We start from the raw sequence: 24,810 nt of genomic DNA, 5'->3' as shown, positions 1-24,810 counted from the left end.
ACCACATGACTGCTTTTAGATGGGACACTACTCTCCTCCAACAGGCTTCAACTGAATTTAGCGACAGCATGGTCCAGCTATATAATGCACTGATTTTCGGAGTGTCTGACCATAATGGAGGCTGCCACACCACCAAATGCGTACTGCAAAAATAGGACAAAAAGTTAGTCAGCCCAACCTGAAATGAAATAAATGTGCAGGTGTGCGACGCCCTAGCTGACAATACAAAACTGGGTAGGTCATCAGTATCTTGGTACTGCATAACCCTCTTAACATACCTATTATACGGTCCTGAAGGGATAGAGAGATGAAATAACAATACAGGCAAGGTACTGTGGGAGAGATTTATCAAGACTATTGTTCTCCCGAAATACAGAAATGCTGTGCTGTACTATTTGCATAGCTCCCATTCACTGCTATGGAAGATACAGAAATGGTGGAGCACCAGCCATTCGGAAATTTCAGTAATTCCGGACACCCTGGGCTGGCGTTCATTGTGGGTTATTTCACTCTCGGCCAAGATAGGACAAGATAGGACAACCCCTCATCTTGCCCCACTGTTCACTTTATTCATTTAGCTACATTGAGAAATTGACTCCTTGCATGCATTGTGTTCACATCTCCTGTGTGTATTCCGGCAGAGTAAGGGTCCATTCACACGTCTAAGTGTTTTGCGGATCCGCAAAACACTGACATTGGCAATGTGCATTCTGCAATTTGCGGACCGCACATCACTGGCACTATAATAGAAAATGCCTAATCTTGTCTTCAATTGTGTACAAGAATAGGACATGTTCTATTTTTTGGCGGAAGTGGAAGCATGGATGCGGAAGTGCGAACAGCACATTCTGGCCCCATTGAAAATTAATGGGTCTGCCCCGGTTCCTCAAAATTGCAGAACGGGTGCGGACCCATTTTTCGGAAGTGTGAATGGACCCTAACAGACTACCAGAGTACACCATACATGGCATAGCCGGGTATTGACTTAGATCTGCAAGAACAAGCAGCAACTCCATTCACCATCTTCATAAATTTAATGACTACAGTTTTTGTGGCTTCTCACAACATTACAATATGAGCAGCCAATTGTCTTTACTACTATTTATTTGAGTTATTTGGTTATCACTCTATGCACTCTCTATGCTTTGCTCCACTATAGAGCTCTACAGGGTATGGGAAGCTTTACTGAAGCATTTAGGGTTTGTGTTCACTCGCACTCCAGCTGCTGTGAAACTACAACTCCCAGCATGCAAACATACTTGGCTGCTCTTCTAACTCCCATAGAAGTGAATGAAACATTCTGGGAGTTGTCGTTTCTGAACAGCTGGAGTGCCAGCTAAGTGATAATTTCTAGAGGAACTCTTCTTCTATCGATAATGTTTTAAAGAGTCACTATGCTTTCATGCAATTTAATTTCATTTAATAGAGAATGGTGTAAGTCTCAAACTAGCTGAGATCCTGAGCTTGATAAAAGAACTGCTTCTACACTGCTTCTGAATTCACAGGAGCCTCCTACCTTTCTGTAAGTGCCATTTTCCGCCTCCTTATCTGCTCTGTGAACTCTGGAGCTGAAAACAAACATAGTGGGAAGTAAAAGAAAGGATATCTCCGCTGTACAGTGCTGACACAAACCACTTACGGTATACGCCCCCTACTTCTGAGTGAAATGCATCTAGCTGTACATCTGGAATAGGGAATAATGTGGCTTAAACATACTTTAGGAAAGCCCAAAAACACCTGTTCCTTCACAGTTATGGTTGTACAAAGAAGCACAGCCATTATGCAACATTTTACAGGGATATTGTAGGTGGTCTCTTTGTTCTGTCCCCTCTTTTTGAAGCTGCCCTTTGTCACCCAATGTGGCCGATTTACACTAAACTCTTTGGCTAGAAATGAATACATTTTGAGTCAAGTACAGTATATCAATATATCATTAGAAGTTATACATATTCTTAGTGTATATTCAGTACACATTTTAAGATCTGTTTGTCATGAAATGGAAGGCTTCATTATTTCAGTGAATGAGGTTCTGTCCTCATCATGTGATTACACACATGCATTTTATAATAGTTTGTTGTCTTTATATTTCATAGCGTGGTTATCTGTACAAGATAAAAAGTGTGTATTTTTTATTTTTTTTTGAAATGCAAAAATTGTAGGGATGGGTTCAGTGCGTGGTGTCTGTTGTTAATGCACTGCATGTTAAGACAGGTTTGTTATGAGCTTGGAATAACTGGTTTCTACTGTATCTTCTATCACTCCCTCTACACAACCTGTATTGTAGGTGTAAAACCGTAGGACACATCAGTCTTCAGTTGTACTATAGCCCAGGGTCAAGGTATGCACCAAGAGTCAAAAAACTATATTTAGTTGCTGGGAACTGATGTGGGAGCCAACTTACAGAGTAAGCACATCATCTCACAAAGGCGTCCGAGATTATAAAAAAATGGCATACTTGCCTGTTTCTTCAGTGCTATTCTCTGCTGCAATTGTTGGATACATCGCAGCTGTTTCACAATCTACATCGGGGGCGTGCCTGGGTTCGGCATGTCACCACTGCAGCCAATCTCGGCCTTTAGCTGTAGCCCACTGCAGTCACATGCTGAATCCAGGCACGTCACCATGCTGGAGAAACAGGTGTGTGTGTGTGTGTGTGTGTGTATACGGGTTTGTCCAAGATAATTCTCGTATAACCTCTTAAATGCCATCCTCCCACCGACTATGCTGTGCTTCTTCTACCACCTCTGCTGCAGCTAACAGCAGATTTGGCTGAGGCAGTTGAAGGATAGAACTGAGCATGTGCGACCACCTCAGTGATGGATAGAAAAATAAGAAAAAAGGGGAGTGCCAGATAAAACCTCCCATTGAATGTACCTGGGGTATGTGTCAGTTAGGGGTCTGTTATGTGTTTTGTATCCCTTTTGGGATCTGACGAAGAGTGCCGTATATACTTTTTGAACTGTTTTACAAAATTGGCTACAGATAGGTCTTCTTTTCTTTTCCCCCTATTTAGGGGGAAGAAGCTTGCATACACAAGGTTGTGTGTTTTTTTTTTTTTTTTGTTTTTTTTTATATTGTGCTCCACCCATTTATATAGGAACTACATAAATGGGTGGGCCACAGGGAAAAGTTTGCATTGCGTGCTACATATTCAAGTACTTGGCTTGAAAAGGGTTGAGAAACACTAAAGCCTACAAACACAAGCAGCAGTTTCCCTTTGTTCTGAGCAGATGGGAATATATGGGAAGGAAGGACATTCAAAAGTATTCTGGATTTGGCGGTAATCCCAATCCCTGGTTTAGAGTGCAGCAGAGCATTGGACCGCAGGTTAGTTGGCACTTAAGAAATAAAGGCAAATATGTTATACACAGAATTAAACATTGCTGCCATCATATGAGATTCTTGGACTCTGGCCTTCAGTTCATGTGCATCAAGGGCATCTGCTGTATTCCTGATATAAACGAGGCAGCAATCCAAGGCCTTTCTTTCATGCACTTAACATTGTTTGTTTAACTTTTTTTTTTTATGTTAAAGAGGTAAAAACTTCTAATCCATACAGTCCAAATTCTGCGGTAGCTTCACATGAATTCCATAGAATCCTGGTAGCCGGTCAGCTATAACATTAAAAGCACCTGAAATTATATATATATATATATATATATATATATATATATATATATATATATATATATATATATCTCTATATCGGGACGTCTGTCTGTTCTTTATGCATGACTGAACCGATCTTCACCAAATTTGGCACATCAGGTGTCCGGGCAGGTTTTAGACCGGGTTTCAGCTCTCTAGGACGTAGCGTTCCTGAGAGATTCCCAAAAATTACCTACATTCGCCAATAAAAGCCTGCAAGTTTTTCTCTTCAAATCCCAACTTCCATACACACAGTTTTACTCCAGGTTTCCATAACAACCAAGCCATTTTCTTCACTGCTGTAGGTCGGCTTTAGGCTAGGGCTACATGACGACAATAAGTCGCACAACACATAGGGTACAACTATGCTGCTACATCCAGTCGCAGCATGTTGCAGTGCGACACCATAGCCTATCATAAAAGTTGTTGAGACAAAATGTTGCACGACACATGTCGTCGTGTAGCCCTAGCATTAAAGGGGCAGGATGCTGTGGAGGTCACGGTTAAAGGGGCGGGCACTGTGGAGGTCACTGTCAAGGGATTAGGGTGCTGTGAAACTCGCTGTTAAAGGGGCGGGCTGCTGTGAAAGTCCCATTATAAAGTGGGGGGGGGGGCAGTGTTAAGGGGTGGGGGACTGTGAAGTTCACTGTTATTGGGGATACTGTCGATATATTTTTAACAACACACAGAAACATTAAATGAAATATACCCGTGCAAAACCGGGTCCTTCTGCTAGTATTGTATAAAATGAGATGATCCCTCATGGTTCAAATGACAAATAGCAGATAGATGCATCGTCCATCCACCCTTTTAACAATGATGTGCTCTGTACTCCGGTTCAATGTTTTAAGCGTGGTTCTGGATCAGTACCTAAAGTCAGGGAAGACCACAGACAAATCCAATACGGGAAGAACGTTGGGACACTAACCCTATGCAGCCTAATTACCCCTACCTAAGCTAGATGTGTATCCCCAGAGAGGGGGTAATCACCCAGCATGGCTACTGTCCCTGGAATTAGAATCCCTGCCTACTTAGTCCTGACGCCTTTCCCCTGCTACATTGATCAGACAGTTTCATCAGGGGACGTAGCTAGAATAAAGCCCGGTGGCTTCTTCTGATAGCTTATGCTGTTGTTTAATTAGCCCTGGCCTTTTACAAAGTGTCTCCATTGCCATGGCGCACGCGCAACTGGAACCAGTGTGACCCTACCTCCCACGAATGCGTACGCACCATGGCAATGGAGACACACTAGAAAAAGCCGGGGGTGATGAACCTGTCTGATCAACGTAACAGGGTAAAGGCGTCTGGACTAAGTAGTCATGGATTCTAATTCCAGGGATAGTAGCTATGCTCGGTGATCACCCCCTCTCTGGGGATACACATCTAGCTTAGGTAGGGATAATTAGGCAGCATAGGGCCAGTGTCCCAACGTTCTTCCCGTATTGGATTTGTCTGTGGTCTTCCCTGTCTTGAGGAATTGATCCAGAACCACCCTTCAAACATTGAACTGGAGTACAGAGCACATCATTGTTAGATGCATCGTTCATCCACCCTTTTATCTGCTATTTGTCATCTGAAATGTGAGTGACCATCTAGTGGCAATTTATTTGTCTATATCCCTACAGGATCTCTTGCCTCATGACCTAATAAAAGTAATATTTTAGAATAGGAATTTTTGCAGTGATAAATAAGATTAGAAACCCAATCCCCATATCTATAATTTTCTGTAATAAAATGAAATAATCCTTCCACCATGGGGGAAGTTCACAGTGTAGGTCCCCCTTGTGCCACCAATACAGCTCTGACCCATTGGGCATGGACTCCAAAGATATATTCTGTGGTGTCTGGCAACAAGACATTAGCATATGTACATGTGCCCATTGTAGGCACCTTTGTTGGTGAACAGGGGTAAGCATGGGCACTCTGACCAGTCTGTGGCAGCAAGCTACGTGTGTTCAGACACCCTTCTACCATAACCAGTATTAACTTTTCAAGCAATTTGTGCTACAGTAGCTTTTCGATCGGATTAGAACAGATGAACTCCTCCCTACTCATCAATGAACCCCGAGTGCTCCTGACCCTGTCTCATGGGTTGTACTAGGTCCATCAATCTCTATCTTGGGCATACATTTTGATGGGCACCTGAGAGACTATTATGCTTTTTCTCAGGCACAGAGACCCACTCATTTTGAAATGGAATAATGATTTTGAAAGCGAATAAAGTGCTGCTCTTGCAGCCCCTCAGGCCAAGCCCATGTTTTATGGGTCCAAGGGGGAGGGAGAACCAAATACTAGTTAGGCCCATTTCCATTTATGTGAAATAAAGTACACCATGATCAGGGCTGTGGAGTCGGTAGATAAATGGTCAGACTCTGACTCCTCAGTTTTTGGTACTTCCGACTCCTTTGTATTAAATGTGAATGTCATTCCCACAGAACTACTGGCTAGGAAGCTGCTGCCTTCTCCTTTTGTGTGCTGATCTTCTGCTGAAGATAGGGCAGTGGGAGGATCCAAGAAGGGGCAGGGGAAGGGGCATTTATTGTAAAACATGATTTCCCTAGTAGAATCCCATAGTCATGTTTAAAGTTTAAGCTAACAATCGAGTGTACAAGTTTTTATAGCCTTTTCTGAATGACAGCAGTTTTTCAAATGGTTTACAGCTTCAGTCTTGAGCTATTCACCATCCTTTCCCGTCACTTATACAGGTGTCTCTAGTCCTGCAAAAAACATATTTACTTATTCAGTTATCAGTGAGAGGCTAGGTTAGCCATGGGCATTGCGTTCCCTGTAACAGCGGAACACAACACAATGGAAAGTATAAGTAGTGCCGCTCCTTAACTGTGCGTTGCGTGCCAAATAGTGAAGCGTATGAAAAGCATGCTTCTTCATGGTCACTTATCGTGTTCGTTTTGCGGTAACGTGACGCACTGCATGCATTGGCCTTTATTCTTACAGTAGAGAAGTACCGTATTTTTCGCAAAAGTGGGGGGAAAATAGCAGTGCGTCTAATGGGGCGAATGCTACGACCGTCCGGTGGAGGGGCTGGGGGCTGGCATCTGTTTCTGTAATGGCAGCGGGTCCCGGTGCAGTCACTGTATTCTACTACATCGGGCCCCGCTCTCTGTAGTATACAGTAATCATATCTAACTTGTGGGTATTGTTAAAGTATTCCAATCATCTTAAAAACTTCTTGGGAGTCAGGAGGCCGGGCGGGCGCTCGTAGCGTAGCTCACTACGTCACGCGCCTGCTCCACCCACTTTATGAATGAAGCAGGCAACGGGCCCCGCTGCCATTACAGAAACAGATGCTGGCCCCCATTCACTACACAGGGACACTGTTATGGGGGGGATCTGTGGATGACACATAAGATAAGATGCTATATATGTGTCATCCATAGATGCCCCCACAATGATCCCCCCACAATGATCCCCCATAACAGTGCCACCCACAGATGCCCCCATAACAGTGCCACCCACAGACCACCATTAGTTCAAAACCCACCAAAAGAACACCTTTTGGTTCAAAATATTTTTTTTCTTATTTTCCTCCTCAAAAACCTAGATGCGTCTTATAGGGCGAAAAATACGGTAATTAATTATAACTTTTTGTGAATTGGGACATTTAAACTTTATTTTTTTTTATTCGAATTTAAATCTAGTAGGAGTCGGTTCAATTTTTTGCCGACTCCAGGTACCCAAAATTGCCTCTGACTCCTCGACTCTGACCATGATAGACATCCTTTTACTATTAAAGGTTTAAAGTGGGTGTCCCACAAAAAATATATATATTCTACATTTTTCAAACCAGCACCTGGATCTGAATACTTTTTGTATTTGGATGTAATTCAATATTAAGAATAACCACTGAGTCATTCAATAGAATGTATCTGTACAGTGCCACCTGTTGTTGTTGTTTTTTTTTTTTTCTTATTTCTCCGTCCACTTCACCGAGATGGTCACACATGCTCAGGTTCCATCCTTCAATTGCCATCAGCCAAATTTTCTGTTAGAAGTTGTGACAGTTAAAGGACGAGAGCTGCAGCAGAGCGGACATGCCCCTGATAAAGGATATACCCCCTGAGCTGCCAGCCTGAAGAGAATCTAGCACTTGCAGCAAAGAATGGAGTGATCTAGATCTACGGTATGTTAGATAAAGGGCTGGTTCTAGCTTTGTTAGAAAGAAATTGTCATATACTATTTTAATGTAACTTTTTTAATTGTGGTAATCCCTTATTTTATTTTTAAGTCATATTCCCCTTACTAGTCCCCCACTAGAACCTAGGATGTCGGCAGCTTTAGTGAGCAGGCAAACCTTTTGAGATTGTGAAGAAAAGGTACCATTTTTATCATTCTTTATTATTTTCAAAGGTATCATTGAGAGAGATGAGTCGCCAATGGAGACAGAGATTGTGGGCCTGAGGCAGAGCAGGAGCCAGTGCTTACAGCGTGGCGATTTTGAGTTGTCGGATGTGTTCTATTTCTCGAAAAAAGGTTTTGAAGCTATTGTAGAAGACGAGGTCACCCAGAGATTTTCCTCAGAAGAACTCATATCATGGAATCTTCTGACAAGAACAAACCATAACTTCCAGTATCTCAGTCTCCGTGTGACGCTTATTTGGGTGCTTGGTGTTTTTGTACGTTACTGCATTCTCCTACCACTACGGTAAGAATTCGTTTTTTATGTTAATCATCTTCTCTTTGACTATAAGAACTTGAAGTTGCATTCCTCTTGTGAAGGTAAGGGGCATGATTGACATGTAGAAACTGTTTTGTAGTCACTATTAGTATGAGACCTAAGCTACAAAAACAACCATTAGATGCATGGGATATCGTAGGAGAACCTTGTTTTCCTGATAGTGACTATATTTGCTTGCCTCCTTCTGTTGTCATGGCTGCCACAAGAAAGAGACCAGAGGAGCCTCCTCGTACCCATGTCCCATATTACAATAAATATGGACTGTGAATTTCTGAACTTTAAGGCCTTGTGCACACGACCTTTGTTTGGATTCGCATCCAAGCCGCCATTTCTTGTCCATTCACTTCAATGGGGCCGCAAAAGATGCGGACAGCACTCCTTGTGCTGTCCGCATCCGTGGCTCCGTTCCACATTTTGCGGACAAGAATAGGCAGTTATATTTGGCAAATTGCGGAACGCACACGGACGCCATCCCTGTTTTTCGGGTCCGTAATTTGCAGACCGCAAAACGCACAACGGACGTGTGCATGAGGCCTTAAGTATAGAGTGTGGTTTGTTTTATATTTGTGCCATGCGTTCTCTGTTATTGAGAAACCTGTGCTTGGTCTGTTTCAGGGTTACCTTAGCGATCATTGGGATCAGCTGGCTGGTCGTGGGAGCCACACTTGTTGGGCAGCTGCCAAACAGCAGGTAAACACCTCTTTAGAAGAGATAACACTATGTTACACATGAAGACATTTAAATCTAAAATGATGGTTAGGACAGAGAGCATTTCTTCCTGTGTCTCATGAGAACTAAGAGCTTTTAACCATTTCTGTTCTAGTCAGGGATCAAGTATTCACTTTCTAGTGCTCCTTTTCCTCCACCAAACCACATACATACATGCATAGATGAGAAATAATGTGTGTATAGTGGTATTATGCTTCCTTTTTAGGCACCAAGAAATACAATAGAGTTTTCATTAACCCGTTAAGAACCAGGCCAATCTTTGATTTGCATTTTTCTTTTTTTTTTTTCCTCCCCACCTTCCAGGAGCCACAGCTTCTTTATTTTTCTGCTCGCATAGCCTTATGAGAGATTGGGTTGAAAATGAAAAAAAAATGAAAAAAATAAACACAATTCCACCATGGTCTTTGGGCTTTATGTGACGGTTGCTTTGCACTGAAAATTACTTGAATGATTTTCTGTTGGTCGGAATGATTACAATGATTGCAAACGTTTTTTTATTATGTTTTTCTACTTTAAAAAAAATACATATTTTTTTTTTCTCTTCAAATGTTTTTATTTATCAGTATATTCTGGCAGCCATAACCTTTTTTTTTTTTTTTTTTTCTACTTTTATCTACCGGGCTTATTTATGGGGCAAGCCATAGGATTTATTGTAATTTATTTATTTAATATTTATTTTTGTTTACTTTTTTAATTTAAAGTTTTTCAGGTGAACAAAACGGTGAATCACAAATTTTCTTTTTCTACCTGTTAAGGGATTTCCCCGTGCAGGAAAAATATATTTAAAAATTTTGGACATTTTCAAACACAGCGATACCTACTGTAGTATAGTGCAATCTATACACCTTCCGTTTGTGCCATTAAACCCCACAGTAACAGTGCTCCATAGCGACTGCCAGTGTTAGCCAGTATGTAGTATCTTTGTTATTAACAACAATAGTAATTGATTGCTGTAATCTCTGCATCATTCTTGCAGGGTAAAAGACTGGTTCAGTGAAAAGGTCCATTTGGTGTGCTGTCGAATTTGTGCCCGAGCACTGTCCAGTGCCATTCAGTACCATAATAAGTGAGTTCCAGAATTCAAGAACTCCCATCTCCATGTAAAATGAAAGCCCCTTTAAAGGGTGATGGGATATTGCTAGGATACATCTCTTTCTGATTAATGTGGGACCCCCACTGACCTGGAGAATGAAGGGGCCACTGTGCTGGTTTAGAGCTTCTACACATGACATTGAAAAATGGCCGTTTTAGAGCCATTGCAGTCCATGGGACTATTCACATGTCCGTCTTTTTAACTGTCACTGAATAACATGTCATATTTTTGGCTATTGCCAGATGGACCCAATTGAAATCAGTGGGACTGTTGTTAACGACCATTTAGATAGGAGTGCCCCCGTCTAATGGCCATTAATAACGGGTTCACTTACAGGGGTTAAAAAACAAACAAAAAAAACTCACTTTACCTCTTGCACTCAAGCGAATACTTGGAGGTAGCAGGACCTGACTCATTGTCACGATAAGAGACACAAGGTCCTGCTGCCTCGAGTGAGGAGCGAGTGTTCCCAGGACTTCCTGGGTGAAGTGATTTTATTTTTTATTTTTATTTTGCCAAAAAATATCTGTCTGCACTAGTGGGGGTGGGAGTAGGGTATTATATATACAGGGGCACTATGTGGGGTCATTCCATATACTGGGGCATTGTGTGGGGGCCTATATATATATATATATATATATATATATATATATATATATATATATATATATATATATATATATATATATATATATATACCAGTGAACTACATCCATATCTAAAGCATCTATGTTTTTAATGGTCAGATGCAAAATGTGTGAAAAATCAACATTAAATCGGTTATCCCATGATTATAGTAAAAAATTAAAATCAGACTGATATAACCTCTTTCTAACAAAGCTAGAACCAGCCCTGTACCTCACATGGATCCAGAGATCTCCCCATTCATTGCTCTGCTAGATTTATATCAAGCTGACAGCTCAAGGGGAGTGTCTTCTCTGCAGCCAGTCAGGGGGCGTGTCCATTCTCTCCCTATCACAGCTCAAGGGGAGTGTATTTTCTGCAGCAGCTCAGGGGGTGTGTCCATGCTCTCCCTATCACAGCTCAGACAGTTGAAGGATGAAACTGAGCATGTGCGGCCTTCTCAGTGAGCAGGACAAAGAAATGAGAGGATAAAAAAGACACAGAGCAGGAGGTGCTATACAGATACATTTTATTGAATAACTCAGTGGCTATGTGAAATGTTTAATTATATGCTATTACAAAAGTATTCAGATTCAGATGTTAGTTTGAAAACTGTAGAATATTTTTCGTGGGACAACCCCTTTAACAACAGATAGAAGGCCAGAAAATGGATGCACATTCCTGTGAAAAAATGGCTTTGAAGAACTGACAGTTTATTAGTTTTTAGTTTTTTTTTCATGGTCATGTGCATGTAGCCTTAGCTGTGCTTTAGCGATACGCAGCAGCACTCCCAGCCACAGTCTGCGCATGGGGGCTGCAACAGACCCACCATTCATAAAGTGGTCCTAGTAATATGTCATCACATTATAAGAATCCCGTTTTAAAGAAGTGCAAGTTCTGGAAAATTCCACATTGCTTTATATGTTATAGACTACATGTACAAACAACTGGGTGCTGTACATAAAGCTACTCAGTATCCATGTCGATATATGCTATGTCACATGAGAGTAATAGTGGGCGGCCTTGATATGTATCACTTTAGAGAGCCATGATGTCTGTGCATTACATAGACCTTTGTTGACTTCAGTGGGCATGGTATCATGCCTTTCATGCCATGGGCCATACCATTATATGCACGTGAATGGGCATAGTTTTAAAAACGACTATGCAGTTGTATTGAATGGAAACGTTGAAGGACCTTGCTCCCACAATGGTCAATTCTGCACATTTTAGATACACATTATGCATGTATTCATTCATTTTAAAACACGTGAGAAGGGGATAGTACAAATGTTCATATCTGAATTAGAGGCTGCAAATTTTGTAATATTTCCCGCGGACTGAGCGGTGTGATCTCCATTGTGAATGGAAGGCACATCGTCTGAAGTGCTGTGTAAAATTTTTGGAATGGCGTGCAGTTTGAACTACTGGTCTTCTATCTTTCCAGGGAAAACAGACCCAAAAAGGGGGGCATTTGTGTGGCCAATCACACATCTCCGATTGATATCATTATCTTAGCTAATGATGGCTGCTATGCAATGGTGAGTACAAGACTGTATGTGCAGCTTTCTTGTCCAATACCAGTATATCCCCAAGATTTCCTTCAGTCTTTCTTGCTCAAGGAGTAGAGGGTATCAGTTCTGCATGGTTTTAAAATCTGATTGCTGAATTGAATTAGACCCATCATAGAAGCCCATCTTAGAATGTAGAGAACATCATGCCCTATTTGCAAACCGGATGGGTTGTATAAAAAAAACTCGTTATTGTATAGACTGACTGCCATTCGTGAAGTGACAGCTCAAACCTGAGCATGCGCATTGTGCCCAGTGTTCCTGAGGGGATTTTGGTGGCGCAGACAGAGGCTGCGGCATCAGCATCTTTATCTGGAACAGCCAAAGAGAGAGTGTGGCTACAGCCTTACTCCCGTCAGGCTCTTGGTACAATATTTCGGGATTTAGGGCCAAACTTTTGTCTAAAACCGGTCCTTGTTTGGGGCTTTTGTAACCTTGTTCTAAGGCTACATGCATATGACCGTGAAAAAAAAAAAAACTAATAAACTGTCAGCTATTGGACACGTAATTGTTTTCTGTGCTGGTAAAATGTGCTTTGATATACGTTTTTGTAATTGTTTGCAATAGTATCTGAGTCATTATTTTGTTGCATGTGCTCATACAGGTGGGACAGGTTCATGGAGGACTTATGGGAGTTATCCAGAGAGCGATGGCAAGGGCATGTCCACATGTGTGGTTTGAACGTTCTGAGATGCGTGATCGCCACCTTGTGACAAAAAGGTATATTGTTATTTTTTTTTATTTTTTTTGTCATTTTTCATTTTATTTTTCCATGTCTAGCCAGAAAATGAGCAATAGTAAGTACTTGTTTGCACCTGGCAGATAAAACCAATTCTAAATATAACTTGTATCTTTTGATGGTGCAATAGGACTTTTTAACCTCTTAACAGTCACATTAAAAGTGGAAAAATCCTCCCAAAAATTTAACTTTTTTTATTGTAGATTTTTAATATCTTTCTGAAGTAAATCTTGTTGGTGCACAACTCAGGGGACCAAAATAAATAAATAAATGTTTTGCATTTTAGCCTTTAGTGGCATAATTAATTTTAACCTTAAGGACCAGTAACCTTTCCCCCCTTCGTGTTCCAGCATGCATAACTTTTTAATTGTTTAAGTTTTTTACTTTTATCTTGCAGGATTAGTTTAAGTTTTTTTAGGAACTATTTTGGGGTGTATATATAGTGTATTAAATAACTTTTATTAATTTATTTTTAGGGGAAAAGATTAAAAAACAGCAATTTTTGCATTATTTTGTGAAAATAATTTACGAAGTTCACTTTGTGGTATAAATAACATAACTTCATTATTTATGTGGGTCGGTACCATGATGATAATGACAAATTTCTATACATAACTTATTATTTTTTCTCTCCTCCTGCAGGCTGTCAGCTCCCCAACTGCCCCCTCCTCCTCCATACTGAAGGGGAGGGGCGGCTGCTTTAGCTGCTCGTATCTCTGGATTGGTAGCAGCTAGAGATATGGGTAGATATTGCTGGCAGTCCAAGCTATCAAACAATACAAAAATATCGCTGTTAGAAATCGGGATGCAGTAAATGCAGGTGAAAGTGAAAGTAAAAGTAGGTTTTCCCTGCAATTATCCCCGACACAATTTCTAACAGTGATATATCCTGCTTATGTTGTGCTAATGCTGTCGTTTTAGCAGCCAGCTTTCAAACAAAACCATAGTGACATATCAAAAGTTTTAATTGGTGGGGAATCTGAATGCTGAGACCCCCACTGATCGCTATAACAAGGAGACAGAACAAAGAGCCCGCTCTCTCCTCAACGCAGGAGACGGAATGGAGACTGGCCCATAGACTTTCTGTTGAGTCAATCTCGCTTCCATCTCCTGCAGTGATCATAGAGCATGCTCTCTCCTCGCTCTATTAATCGGCAGGGGTCTCATGACTCAGACCCCCACCAATAAGAACTGTTGGTATGTCGTTATGACCTGTCAAAAGTTTGCCCAAAGTACAGCGACACTTTAACGAGAACCTGTCACCACCCTTAACAGATCTATTATAGTAATACTTGTATTTCCCTTGAAATAGTAAATCTGGAACACCAGTGCTGTTCCTTCGTGGATCACATTAGTCTGTATGGCCAAAGATTATTCAGAACTACAGACTTAAAAGATTGTATATCACATTAACAAGTACAAGCCATGTTCCAAAGTGCCCCTTCCACGAAGCGCTGACTCTAAAATGTAATTGCTAATGAGTCTGTTTTTTGTTTTTGTTTTGTTATTTCCTTTGGACTGTTAACACCCTTTTACCCCTACAGTATTGTTATATTGCATAACCAACTGACTTGGTTCACTGTACTTACTTACTCTTTAAACAGGCTGCGAGAACATGTGTTTGATAAGGAAAAACTACCCATTTTGATTTTCCCAGAAGGTAAGCTTAACATTGTGATTTTGGGTATATTTTATCTAAGATGATGCTGTATTTGCTGCCGGACGGTGTGTATTTTCACTTGTTCTTGTGTAGAAATTGGCTGAAGATTCACTTCACAGACTTCCTGCTCTGCGCGCCCCCTTGCATTCACTCTGCGCGCCCCCTTGCATTTTCTGCTTCAGGTAATTCCTCTGCTTTTTGGTCCAAATGCAGGAAGAAGTTGTTAAAATGGTTATCTGAGCTAAATGAATATCTTCCCAGGAGCAGTAAATGTCATAAAAAATAAATAAAAATACAACTTTTTTCCCTGCCACATCTTGTCACATTTGATCCTGCTCATTAATGTCATCTTCCCAGCTGCATTGATAACATTCCATACACACCAAGCCATCATCCAGCAAATCATTGGCCTCACCGCCGATTTAGATGCAGGAGTGACTTGGTGTGTACAGGACGTCACCCCTGCAGCCAGGGAAACAAATGCCAACTGAAGCACGACGTAGGAAGCAGCAGGGGAGGAAAGGATCAGTCATCAATATTGTGCTCCTGGAAAAACCCTTTAGAGAATGAACCACCCTGGTATGTTATATGGGCATAGTGGCAACAGGTGCTCGCTACTACAGTGCTGCTGCCATTGACTTCAGTGGGAGCAGCGCTATAGTAACAAACCCCAGCTGCTACAGACAGCGCCGACTTCTGTCAGTGGAGCTACACAGACCAGCTTAACATCAGGAGTGTGGGACACCCGCACATCAGGTTGTGATGGCCTAACCTGAGGATAGGCCATTACTTAAAAAAAAAAACTGGACAGCACCTTCAATATTGAAAATTTACCTGAAGTTCACTTTTAGCTTATTACGCTTATGGTAATGCTATGGGTGTGCGACCTGATTAGGACAACTAATGTATGGATGAGAAAGCAGGTTTGATTTTGGCTGGGCCCATATTTGCTATATACTGTATATTTGCTCATAAATTTTACATTTGAGCAAAATCTTTTGTGTGTCCTTTTCAAACTGGGACTATGGAAACATTGAGGGTAACAGTGGTGAAAAGGTCTCCTTAAAGGGAACCGGTCAGCAGGATTTTGTGTATAGAGCCATGGTCGCTAGCACATCCGCAATACCCAGTCCCCATAGCTCTGTGTGCTTTTATTGTGTATTAAAAAACGATCTGATACATATGCAAATTAACCTGAGATGAGTCAGAGCTTGAAAATATGACTTCTCTGGTTACACAAGTAAGATATGACTCTTATGTTAATTTGCATATATATCGGTTTTTATACACAATAAAAGCACACAGAGCTATGGGGACTGGGTATTGTGGATGTGCTAGTGGCCATCTAGCAACTCATGTCCTCAGCTCTATACCCAAAATCCTGGTGACAGGTTCCCTTTAAGGAACGCCTATGAAACTGAGGCGAGGGCACTGTGTCATTGACTGCTATAATGTGGGTGGGTGGTCTGAGAACATGTAAGGCCTTGCTCCAACATTTCACAGCTGTGTATGCTTTTTGTTCACAATATTAAGAATAGGACTGGCAGGTATGAAAAATAGAATATACAGGTTATGTTGGTTTCTGCTTTGAAACCACTTTGAACTCCTTAGCCATAGAGCATTGCTGGCGCCTGGGGCTCTGTATGATTTGACTTGCTGGTTTGTCTGTTTATAAATGCAAATTGTTGCATTAAAAGAGCCGCAAACCCTGAAATGTGCCATTTAAGGCCTCTTTCACACTTGCGTTGTCCGGATCCGGCGTGTACTCCGCTTGCTGGAATTACACGCCGGATCCGGAAAAACGCAAGTGTACTGAAAGCATTTGAAGACGGATCCGTCTTCAAAATGCTTTCAGTGTTACTATGGCACCCAGGACGCTATTAAAGTCCTGGTTGCCATAGTAGTAGTGGGGAGCGGGGGAGCAGCATACTTACCATCCGTGCGGCTCCCGGGGCGCTCCAGAATGACGTCAGAGCGCCCCATGCGCATGGATCATGTGATCCATGCGATCACGCCTGGGGCGCCCTGACGTCACTCTGGAGCGCTCCGGGAGCCGCACGGATGGTAAGTATGCTGCTCCCCGCTCCCCACTACAGTTTACCATGGCTGCCAGGACTTTAGCGTCCCGGCAGCCATGGTAACCATTGAGAAAAAGCTAAACGTCGCATCCGGCAATGCGCCGAAACGACGTTTAGCTTAAGGCCGGATCCGGATCAATGCCTTTCAATGGGCATTCATTCCGGATCCGGCCTTGCGGCAAGTGTTCCGGATTTTTGGCCGGAGCAAAAAGCGCAGCATGCTGCGCTATTTGCTGCGGCCAAAAAACGTTCCGTTCCGGAACGGAAGACATCCTGATGCATCCTGAAGGACGGACTGTCCATTCAGAATGCATTAGGATAATCCTGATCAGTATTCTTCCGGCATAGAGCCCCGACGACGGAACTCTATGCCGGAAGACTATAACGCAGGTGTGAAAGGGCCCTAAGCCTGAAGTAACATTCACAGCCAGTTGGGATCATTGGTGGCTGCACACAAACTTCCTGGCTATTGTGCCTTTCCTTTTACCAAGCATGTATTGCCATCTATAAGTGTCATTTACCTTTTAGATTTAATAAGAAATAATGAACTGTGCAAATATTTTTATTTGAACAGCCACTGTATTTTAAACCCCTGTCTTTGCTAATGCAGGTACCTGTATTAATAACACATCTGTCATGATGTTCAAAAAAGGAAGTTTTGAAATTGGCGGAACTATATATCCTGTGGCAATAAAGGTAAGCAAGCACATAATTCCAGGCAGTATACCTTCCTCTTGTTTTTTTTTATGAAGTCCAGTTAAAGACTGGGGCTACATGGACCCAATTTTATCAGACCATAGACATCATGTTGCACTGTACAATAAGCTGCTTTATTGGACATAGTGCTAATCATTAAGCAATCCAATATCTTAGATTACAGGAATTACTATAAAACGCACCTAGGATTTAGACGAAGAAAATACTTGACATCAGAGCAAATCGGACCCCCATTCTTCATCAGACCCCCAAGCTCCATCATCCTCAGATCAGACCCCCCCCCCCTCCAACCTCCATCAGCCTCCAATTAAACCTCCAGCCTACATCAGCCTCAATAAGTTCCCCATCAGGTCCCCCAGCCTAAATCAGCCTAAGTTTCCCATCAGGCCCCCCAGCACAGCGGGACCTGGAAGAAGACCAGAGAGGGTGAGTACAGCCAGCACAGCGCTGCCATCACCTCCCCATGCCTCCCGCATGCTAATAACTGCTTCTATAATGGAAGTGGTCATTAGCATTCGGAATATAAGATATCTGGTGGGAAAAATGCGTCTTATAGTCCGAAAAATACAGTGTTTGCAGTTTTAGGTGTTGTAGGAGTAAAAAAGCTACAAATGTTATTGAAAAAAAACTACACTACTCACCTTTTATACCATCTCTATCCCCCACAATGCAGTATATTAAGGCAAATACTGAAAACTGTAAATATCTACAGGAACACACTCGCATCATTGTAATTTTGGGAACATCATAGGTCAATCATTGCAGTACATGGGTCAACATGGTTGATATAAGAACTATGCATGGCGGCAATCCTGAGGTTTACATCTTGCAGGTATAGAACACTTTCAACCCCTACATATGGGGGCAGATTTCCAAAAGGAACTATTACATGGGGCAGCTGGATGATGGAGTATTAAAGCTGATGTGTTGGGCCCTTTAGGCCTTTGTTCTCGTAGTTATTTACACGGTTGCAGTATTTGTTTTAATGTATTGTTAGCATGGTGATAGTCATGGAGTGTGTATATATTAATGCTAATGCATCCACGTCAGTACGTAGGTCTGAAGAAGCTTGTGAATAGATCGTAGCCTGTGCGCACTCCACATCCTGGCCTGTGTGTACTTTTTATGCATTGAACAAATAAAGAGGCAGTTTTAATATTTGGTGAATGCCGCTTCTGTTAGACATTTGGAGAGATTGATATTCATGAGCTGAGCACTACCAATTGTTTCTCAAGCCTCAGATCCTACCATGTACCCTTATATTTTTAGAGCAGGGCCGTCCTTTTTTGCTTTATTTGTCATTCCGCTTTGTCTCACAAGATCTAGATTGAAAAAAGAAAAAAAGTGCAGTTATCAAATTGTCTCTATTCATGTGTCTTTCAGTATGACCCTCAGTTTGGTGATGCATTTTGGAACAGCGGTAAATACACAATGGTGAAATACCTGCTGAGAATGATGACAAGCTGGGCTATCAAGTGCAATGTATGGTACCTACCCCCAATGACAAGACAGGTATGATATACTGTAGTTTTGCTTGTTGAGTGCTGATTTTTTTCTTGCTTTCAATTAAAGGGGCTGCATGCTTGTAGCATATCATTAATGTTTCCTTACGATGTGTACTGATTACAAAGCTAAGGGTAAGGAACCATGTAAAAGCACCAAGACGCTGTATACAGCGCTCCGTTAGTCAGAGCCATGAGGTCTCACAGCTTTACATTGTATGCCACCGGGGTTAATAGAAAGAGGCACTGGCTGTGATGGGAGCTGCTCGAAAGGAAGTTCGGACCCCATTCATTTGGTATGGTGGGTCATCTATATAAAATGCTAATGCACCGCAAAGCATTCCCCCCCCCCCCCCTTTTTTTTTTTTAAGGTGAATTAAGGAACAGGTTAACAGGTTATTTCACAGCATGCAGGGTCATTGTTAATTTTACAGCCAACAGGGGGCGCTATTACTACTTATACGTTGGGTTAAGAGCCTACCGCTATGATGTATAAAGTCATGCGGCGGTGGGCAAGAGGTTAAAGGAGGGCTTCCTGGCATTAAATATTGATGACCTATCCTTGGCATAGGTTTTCATTATGAGATTGGCTGAGATCTCTCTCCTGGCACAGCTGCTAATTGGCTGTTTTACAGGAAATGTGGTGCACCAAATGTGGTGCACCAGAACCAGCACAGATCCCTGTGCATCAGTTGGGAAGCATACTGCATGCTCAGCCCTATTGACTTGAAACTTGAAAATAGATTTTCTAGCATATCCTTTTTTTATAATTAAAAGGACTTTTGATTAATTCTCTAAAAATATTAATATATTGTGACCCCCTGTCACATTGGATGCAATTCAGATTGCGAAATGTAAATTTGCGTCGTTAGTTTTATTTTTTTTTTATTTTTTTTCCAGGAGGGTGAAGATGCTGTTCAGTTTGCCAACAGAGTTAAATCTGCTATTGCTAAGCAAGGTGGACTGATTGAACTACCCTGGTACGTATACAGCGGTTTTCAGTACAAGCTAATATTTATTTCCCCCATACCAAACTCAGAAGGGTCTAAGAAGATTTTTAGCCCAAAATAAGTAAAATGCCATCAAAAAATGCCTCCGATGGTGTACATAGCTTTTAACGTCTGGCTGCAGCTAAAAGTGCTGTAGATAGGGTGGGTGTCCGTGGGTAGCAGTCATGGGACTTTTTTTTTTTTTTTCAATGGTACTTGCATAATAAGGCCATCAGTGTTGTTTTCTGAATGTTGTTGTTTTTTTTTTTTTTTTTTTCTCTGATTTTGTAGGGACGGAGGCCTGAAAAGAGACAAAGTGAAAGAGTCTTTTAAGCAGGAACAGCAGAAGAACTACAGTAAAATCATTGCAGGAGAAAATAATGTTTTTCAGAAGGATAACTGATCAATGCAAAGTTTTATAGACTGAAAGGATACTTCTGGCCTTGTACTTTTTTCCAGATTTACCCGTCCTCCTTCTATTAGATATAGTCTTTTGTTTTTCACTTGACTTGAACAAAGGACTTTCCCCCAAAAATATCCAGGAAAGCTATAACTATTCAAGTGTAGTCAACCATGACACTATGCCAAGGGTTTACTGATATTGGGTTACGTTGACTAGGGAAAATGGATTTTTAGCTGTCATAGTACGTTTGGGTACGAATATCAGGAATATGATTGGTGATTGCTTTACTAGATACCAGGCCAAGGCAGCCTTATTTGTGTGCACTATATCATCACCATTTTCACAGACCTGATACCATTGACATAAAAATGAACTGGAATGAGCAATATGAATGTTTTCTGAATGATTATTGCACAATTACGGTATATTTTTACTTGCAACTCAGATTAAATAACACGTGTGGATATTGTCGCTAGATTCTTGTGGGGCTTTGGTCTCCAGTGACTGGGAGTTTTCATTTACTTTCAGTAGGTATTCCAGTTTCCGCACATAGGGGGAGTTATGCCATGTGCCAATGCACTTTCTGTATCGCCTTGCAGTCCGATGTTGTGAATCTTCCTTATTCCCAGGGGATGAATATTTGCTTTGGTAATGCAATGGACATGCAGGTACTGTATATGGCTCATTACAGTACTGATTGGCAAAGGACTGTGTGGCAAAACTGTCACAGTTTGCTGCGGTTTCTCAGCAGGAACGGGTGGAGTGCATGTTATCACCCACTTGGCACACTACCTTTCTGCAGCCGCTATGTGGAAGGCCCAGCTTATGAGAGCAATGTATGATCATCACTTGACAGGACTGAAATAATGAAGAATGCCATTAAAAAACAAATACTTTTTAACTTTTGATGTATGCAAATTTATTTGTAAAACTGTTCTCAGACACTAGACTAATTACAGCACAGTTGTGAGAAGAATTCATGAACCTTTGTAATAATTTTCTTTGACTTACAGTATATGACACATATCTAGTTAATTTTACACAAAAAGTAACTGTAGATACTTGTAGTCATCCTGATGTATTTCCCTTCAGTTGGTGTGTTAACAGAGACCTAGCACCTACAGCAGGTCCTCTCTTGTGTTTCTAGGGATGCTCACCGTCATCATTAGAGTATATGCTCACAATTTAAGGGGTCATAAAGAAGAAATGTATTCTCTGACCTGTTAGGAAGGTGATGTAATCTGTGGTGAATGTCATTTTCTCTTTTGCCTATGACAGCACTCCTGAAGAGACCACCACCTCCTCTGGCCAGGAGACAGGAACCAGAACCGCCTTTTAAAAGAAGGATTCTCCCCTCTACCTACAGTTCTGTTTCCTATCCTAAGAGGCAGGAGCGAATCGGATACGCCGTATACAGTTCTAGAGCTGCGGGGGCCCCGGCAATTGATGCAGTGATGAGGGTTACCCTGAGCTCAATGGGGAGCTGCTGCTAAAGTCTGGGCTCCAGTCTCTGTACCTCACCTTCCGCTCCCCTTCCCCAGGCCACCTGGGGGTTTGTACCTCTCTGGGACTCCTGCGAACCTCAGCAGCCGTGTTCGCATGATCGGCCACCGGACCGCGTTTGTCTGCATCTACTTTCGGGTTTAGCAGTGGGAGGAAGCAGACGCTGCGGACCGGAAGGGAAGGGAGCCGTCAGTCCGCGCCGAGGAGAATATGCCCAGCCAGCTCACTGCCATGCCGATTGAAGAGCTGTCAGTTTCTCATTATCTAACTCTGCCCCAGGGCTATTTGGTTAAAGGGCTGGAATGGGGACGCATCCTCTAAGGCAGGGGTCCTCAAACTTTTTAAACCGGGGGCCACTTCACTGTCCCTCAAACCATTGGAGGGCCGGACTATATTTTTTAAAGGGGTATTCCCATCTTGGACAATAGGGGAATATCGTTAGGTGCAGGTCCCACCACTAGGACCCGCACCTATATAGAGAACGGAGCCCCGAAAGTGAATGGGAGTGTACTGCGCATGCACTGCCCATGCTCCCATTCATTTCTATGAGGCTGGCGGAAATGGCCTATTTTTGGCAGCCCCATAGAAATGAATGGACGGCGGCTGCTTATGCGCAGTGCGCCCTCCTTCACTTTCATGGCTCCGTTCTCTATATCAGTGCGGGTCCCAGCGGTGGGACCCACACCTAGCGATATGCCCCCATTGTCCAAGATGGGAAAATCCCTTTAACTATGATCAAATTCCTATGCACACGTTGACGTTCTGGTTTGGAATGGCTATATAAGCAGGAAGATCTTTTCCATGGGACAACCATGACACTAAAATAGGATCTTCCTGCTTATATAGCCATTCCAAACCAGAACCCCCACTTACAGGCCTCTGCCCCCCCGACGTGGACACTTACCTCTTGCAGGCTTTTCTATGCAGACCAGATCAGTCCCTGACGGGGTTCTCCCTATATAATGGGCCTGAAAGGAAATTCGTATATAAGTAGGATGCTATTTTATTATCATGGTTGCCCCATGGAAAGAAAACTGGCAGTTGGCTGGATTGGCATGCTCTCAATTGTTTCCCAAAGAGACTTGGATAATGAAATATCAGGCTGCAAGTCTGCATTTCAATAGGTCAGATTCTGACCTATTGAAATGCAGACTGGCACCCTGATATTTCATTATCCAAGTGTCACTCTGACTGACCCGTTGACAGGCAGACTGGCATTTCGTTATCCAAGTCTCTTTGAGTATGAAATGAGAGCATGCCAACCCAGCAAAATGCCTGTTTTTTTTTTTTTTCCCACTGTCACAGTGGCCACCATTTTCATTTGCCCCACAGACAAGTGGTCGCCATTTTAATGTCCCCCGCATTGGCCCCGCCACCCCCATTGTAAAAAATGCCCACCACACACTGTCTCCCCATTGTTAATATTAAAATGTTAAGTGCCACACTGACGCACCCACAGTTGTCCAGGCTGTTCTTCTCTCTGCTCCGGGCGGTGATATGAGAAGCTGGCGGGCGGCGGCGATAACTCACTCACTGTAGGTCACGCGCCGTGACGTCAGTGAGCAGTCACGTACAGCCGGAGCAGAGCTGACATCAGAGGGAGGGAGGCAGGGCGCAGGAGGAGGAGAGCAGAGGTGCGCAGGCCCTAACCTAAGGTTAACTGTTAAAGACCCGGCGGGCCGGATCAGAGTCCTCGGCGGGCCGCATGTGGCCCGCGGGCCGTAGTTTGAGGACCCCTGCTCTAAGGCAAAGCTTTGCGGTATCCCATGTCAGGGTGAGTTTTTGTTTGGCCTCGTCCTTGACGACCTTCTAGAAAAGGCCTCCGACAAGAAAAAAGGCTTTTCCTCAGCTAGTCAACCCCCTCAGGAGGTCTCTCCGTCCTAGATTTAATAAAGAAGGATTTAAGGGGAAGGAGAGTCACTAGAAAAAATAAGGGGTTTCTTTTTTCCAGGTCAGAAGCCTCAAAGAAACAGTCCCAATAATGCCAGCCCCCATGTCGGCGGTTGTCTGTCTCTTTGCCTATCGGTGGCAGGAGATCTCAGACAGCACTTGGATAAACTAGGTAATAAGGAAAGGCCTAAGGCTAAACTTTCAAAGCATTCCAGAGGGGAGGTTTGTGGTCACAAATTACCGGTCAGATCACACAAAGCAGTCAGCTATCATTACAGAAGTCTTTTCCCTAATAGAGAAGAGAGTGTTGATAAAGGTCCCAGAGCAGGTTGTAACAAACGGGTTTTTACTCTCCCCTGTTTCTCATCAACAAACCAAATGGTTTGTTTTGGACCATAATAAACTTAAAATGCTTAAACCAGTATCTGGTGTACGAGAGGTATCGTATGGAGTCCATCAGGTCAGCAATAAGCAATCTTTTCCTGGACTACTATATGACCACAGTGGGCCTGAGGGATGCATATTACCATGTCCCTATTCATCCCAGCCATCAGAAGTTTCTGAGGGTAGCAGTCCAGAAGATTGTTTCAGAAATGATGGCCCACGTGAGGGAGAAAGAGAAAGTGATTATACCTGGATGACTTTCTTCTCATGTCTTAGTCAGATCAGGCTCTTCAAAGACAGATTGCCTGGTTGAGGGAAGTTCTAGAGAAGCTAGGATGGGAGATAAAACTAGAAAAGTCCAGTTTACATCCAAACCAGAGGTGCAGCTTCCTAGGGATTATTCTAGACTCCAGATCCCAGAAGTGTCTGTTGCCCCTTCAGAAGTCCTTACTAATCAAGTACAGGGTCCAACGGATCTACTCGCAGCCGTCTGTCACCCTAAGAGAAGCCTTGTCTGTGTTGGGTCTCATGAGTGCTGCATTTCCCGGGGTAGAATGGGTCCAATATCATTCAAGAATTCTCCA

The 24,810-nt window shown here is 42.6% G+C and overlaps 1 protein-coding gene across 1 annotated transcript in view; it reads left to right on the top strand.

Annotated features, from left to right (window-relative positions):
* The window catches only part of GPAT3 (glycerol-3-phosphate acyltransferase 3), a 45,654-nt gene extending 24,304 nt beyond the window's left edge, over positions 1-21,350 (top strand). Inside the window, exons 3-12 of the mRNA XM_044304249.1 lie at positions 8,017-8,311; positions 8,960-9,034; positions 10,050-10,139; positions 12,238-12,331; positions 12,966-13,081; positions 14,705-14,760; positions 17,449-17,534; positions 18,939-19,067; positions 19,958-20,037; positions 20,338-21,350. Coding sequence (XP_044160184.1) covers positions 8,017-8,311; positions 8,960-9,034; positions 10,050-10,139; positions 12,238-12,331; positions 12,966-13,081; positions 14,705-14,760; positions 17,449-17,534; positions 18,939-19,067; positions 19,958-20,037; positions 20,338-20,449 — 1,133 coding nt within the window. The 3' untranslated portion in view covers positions 20,450-21,350. The remainder of the gene's footprint in view (positions 1-8,016; positions 8,312-8,959; positions 9,035-10,049; positions 10,140-12,237; positions 12,332-12,965; positions 13,082-14,704; positions 14,761-17,448; positions 17,535-18,938; positions 19,068-19,957; positions 20,038-20,337) is intronic.
* Positions 21,351-24,810: the final 3,460 nt, after the last annotated feature.

This window comes from Bufo gargarizans, chromosome 1 (assembly GCF_014858855.1).
Source record: "Bufo gargarizans isolate SCDJY-AF-19 chromosome 1, ASM1485885v1, whole genome shotgun sequence".
NCBI lineage: Eukaryota > Metazoa > Chordata > Amphibia > Anura > Bufonidae > Bufo > Bufo gargarizans.
This window is presented reverse-complemented; position numbering and strand designations above follow the sequence as displayed.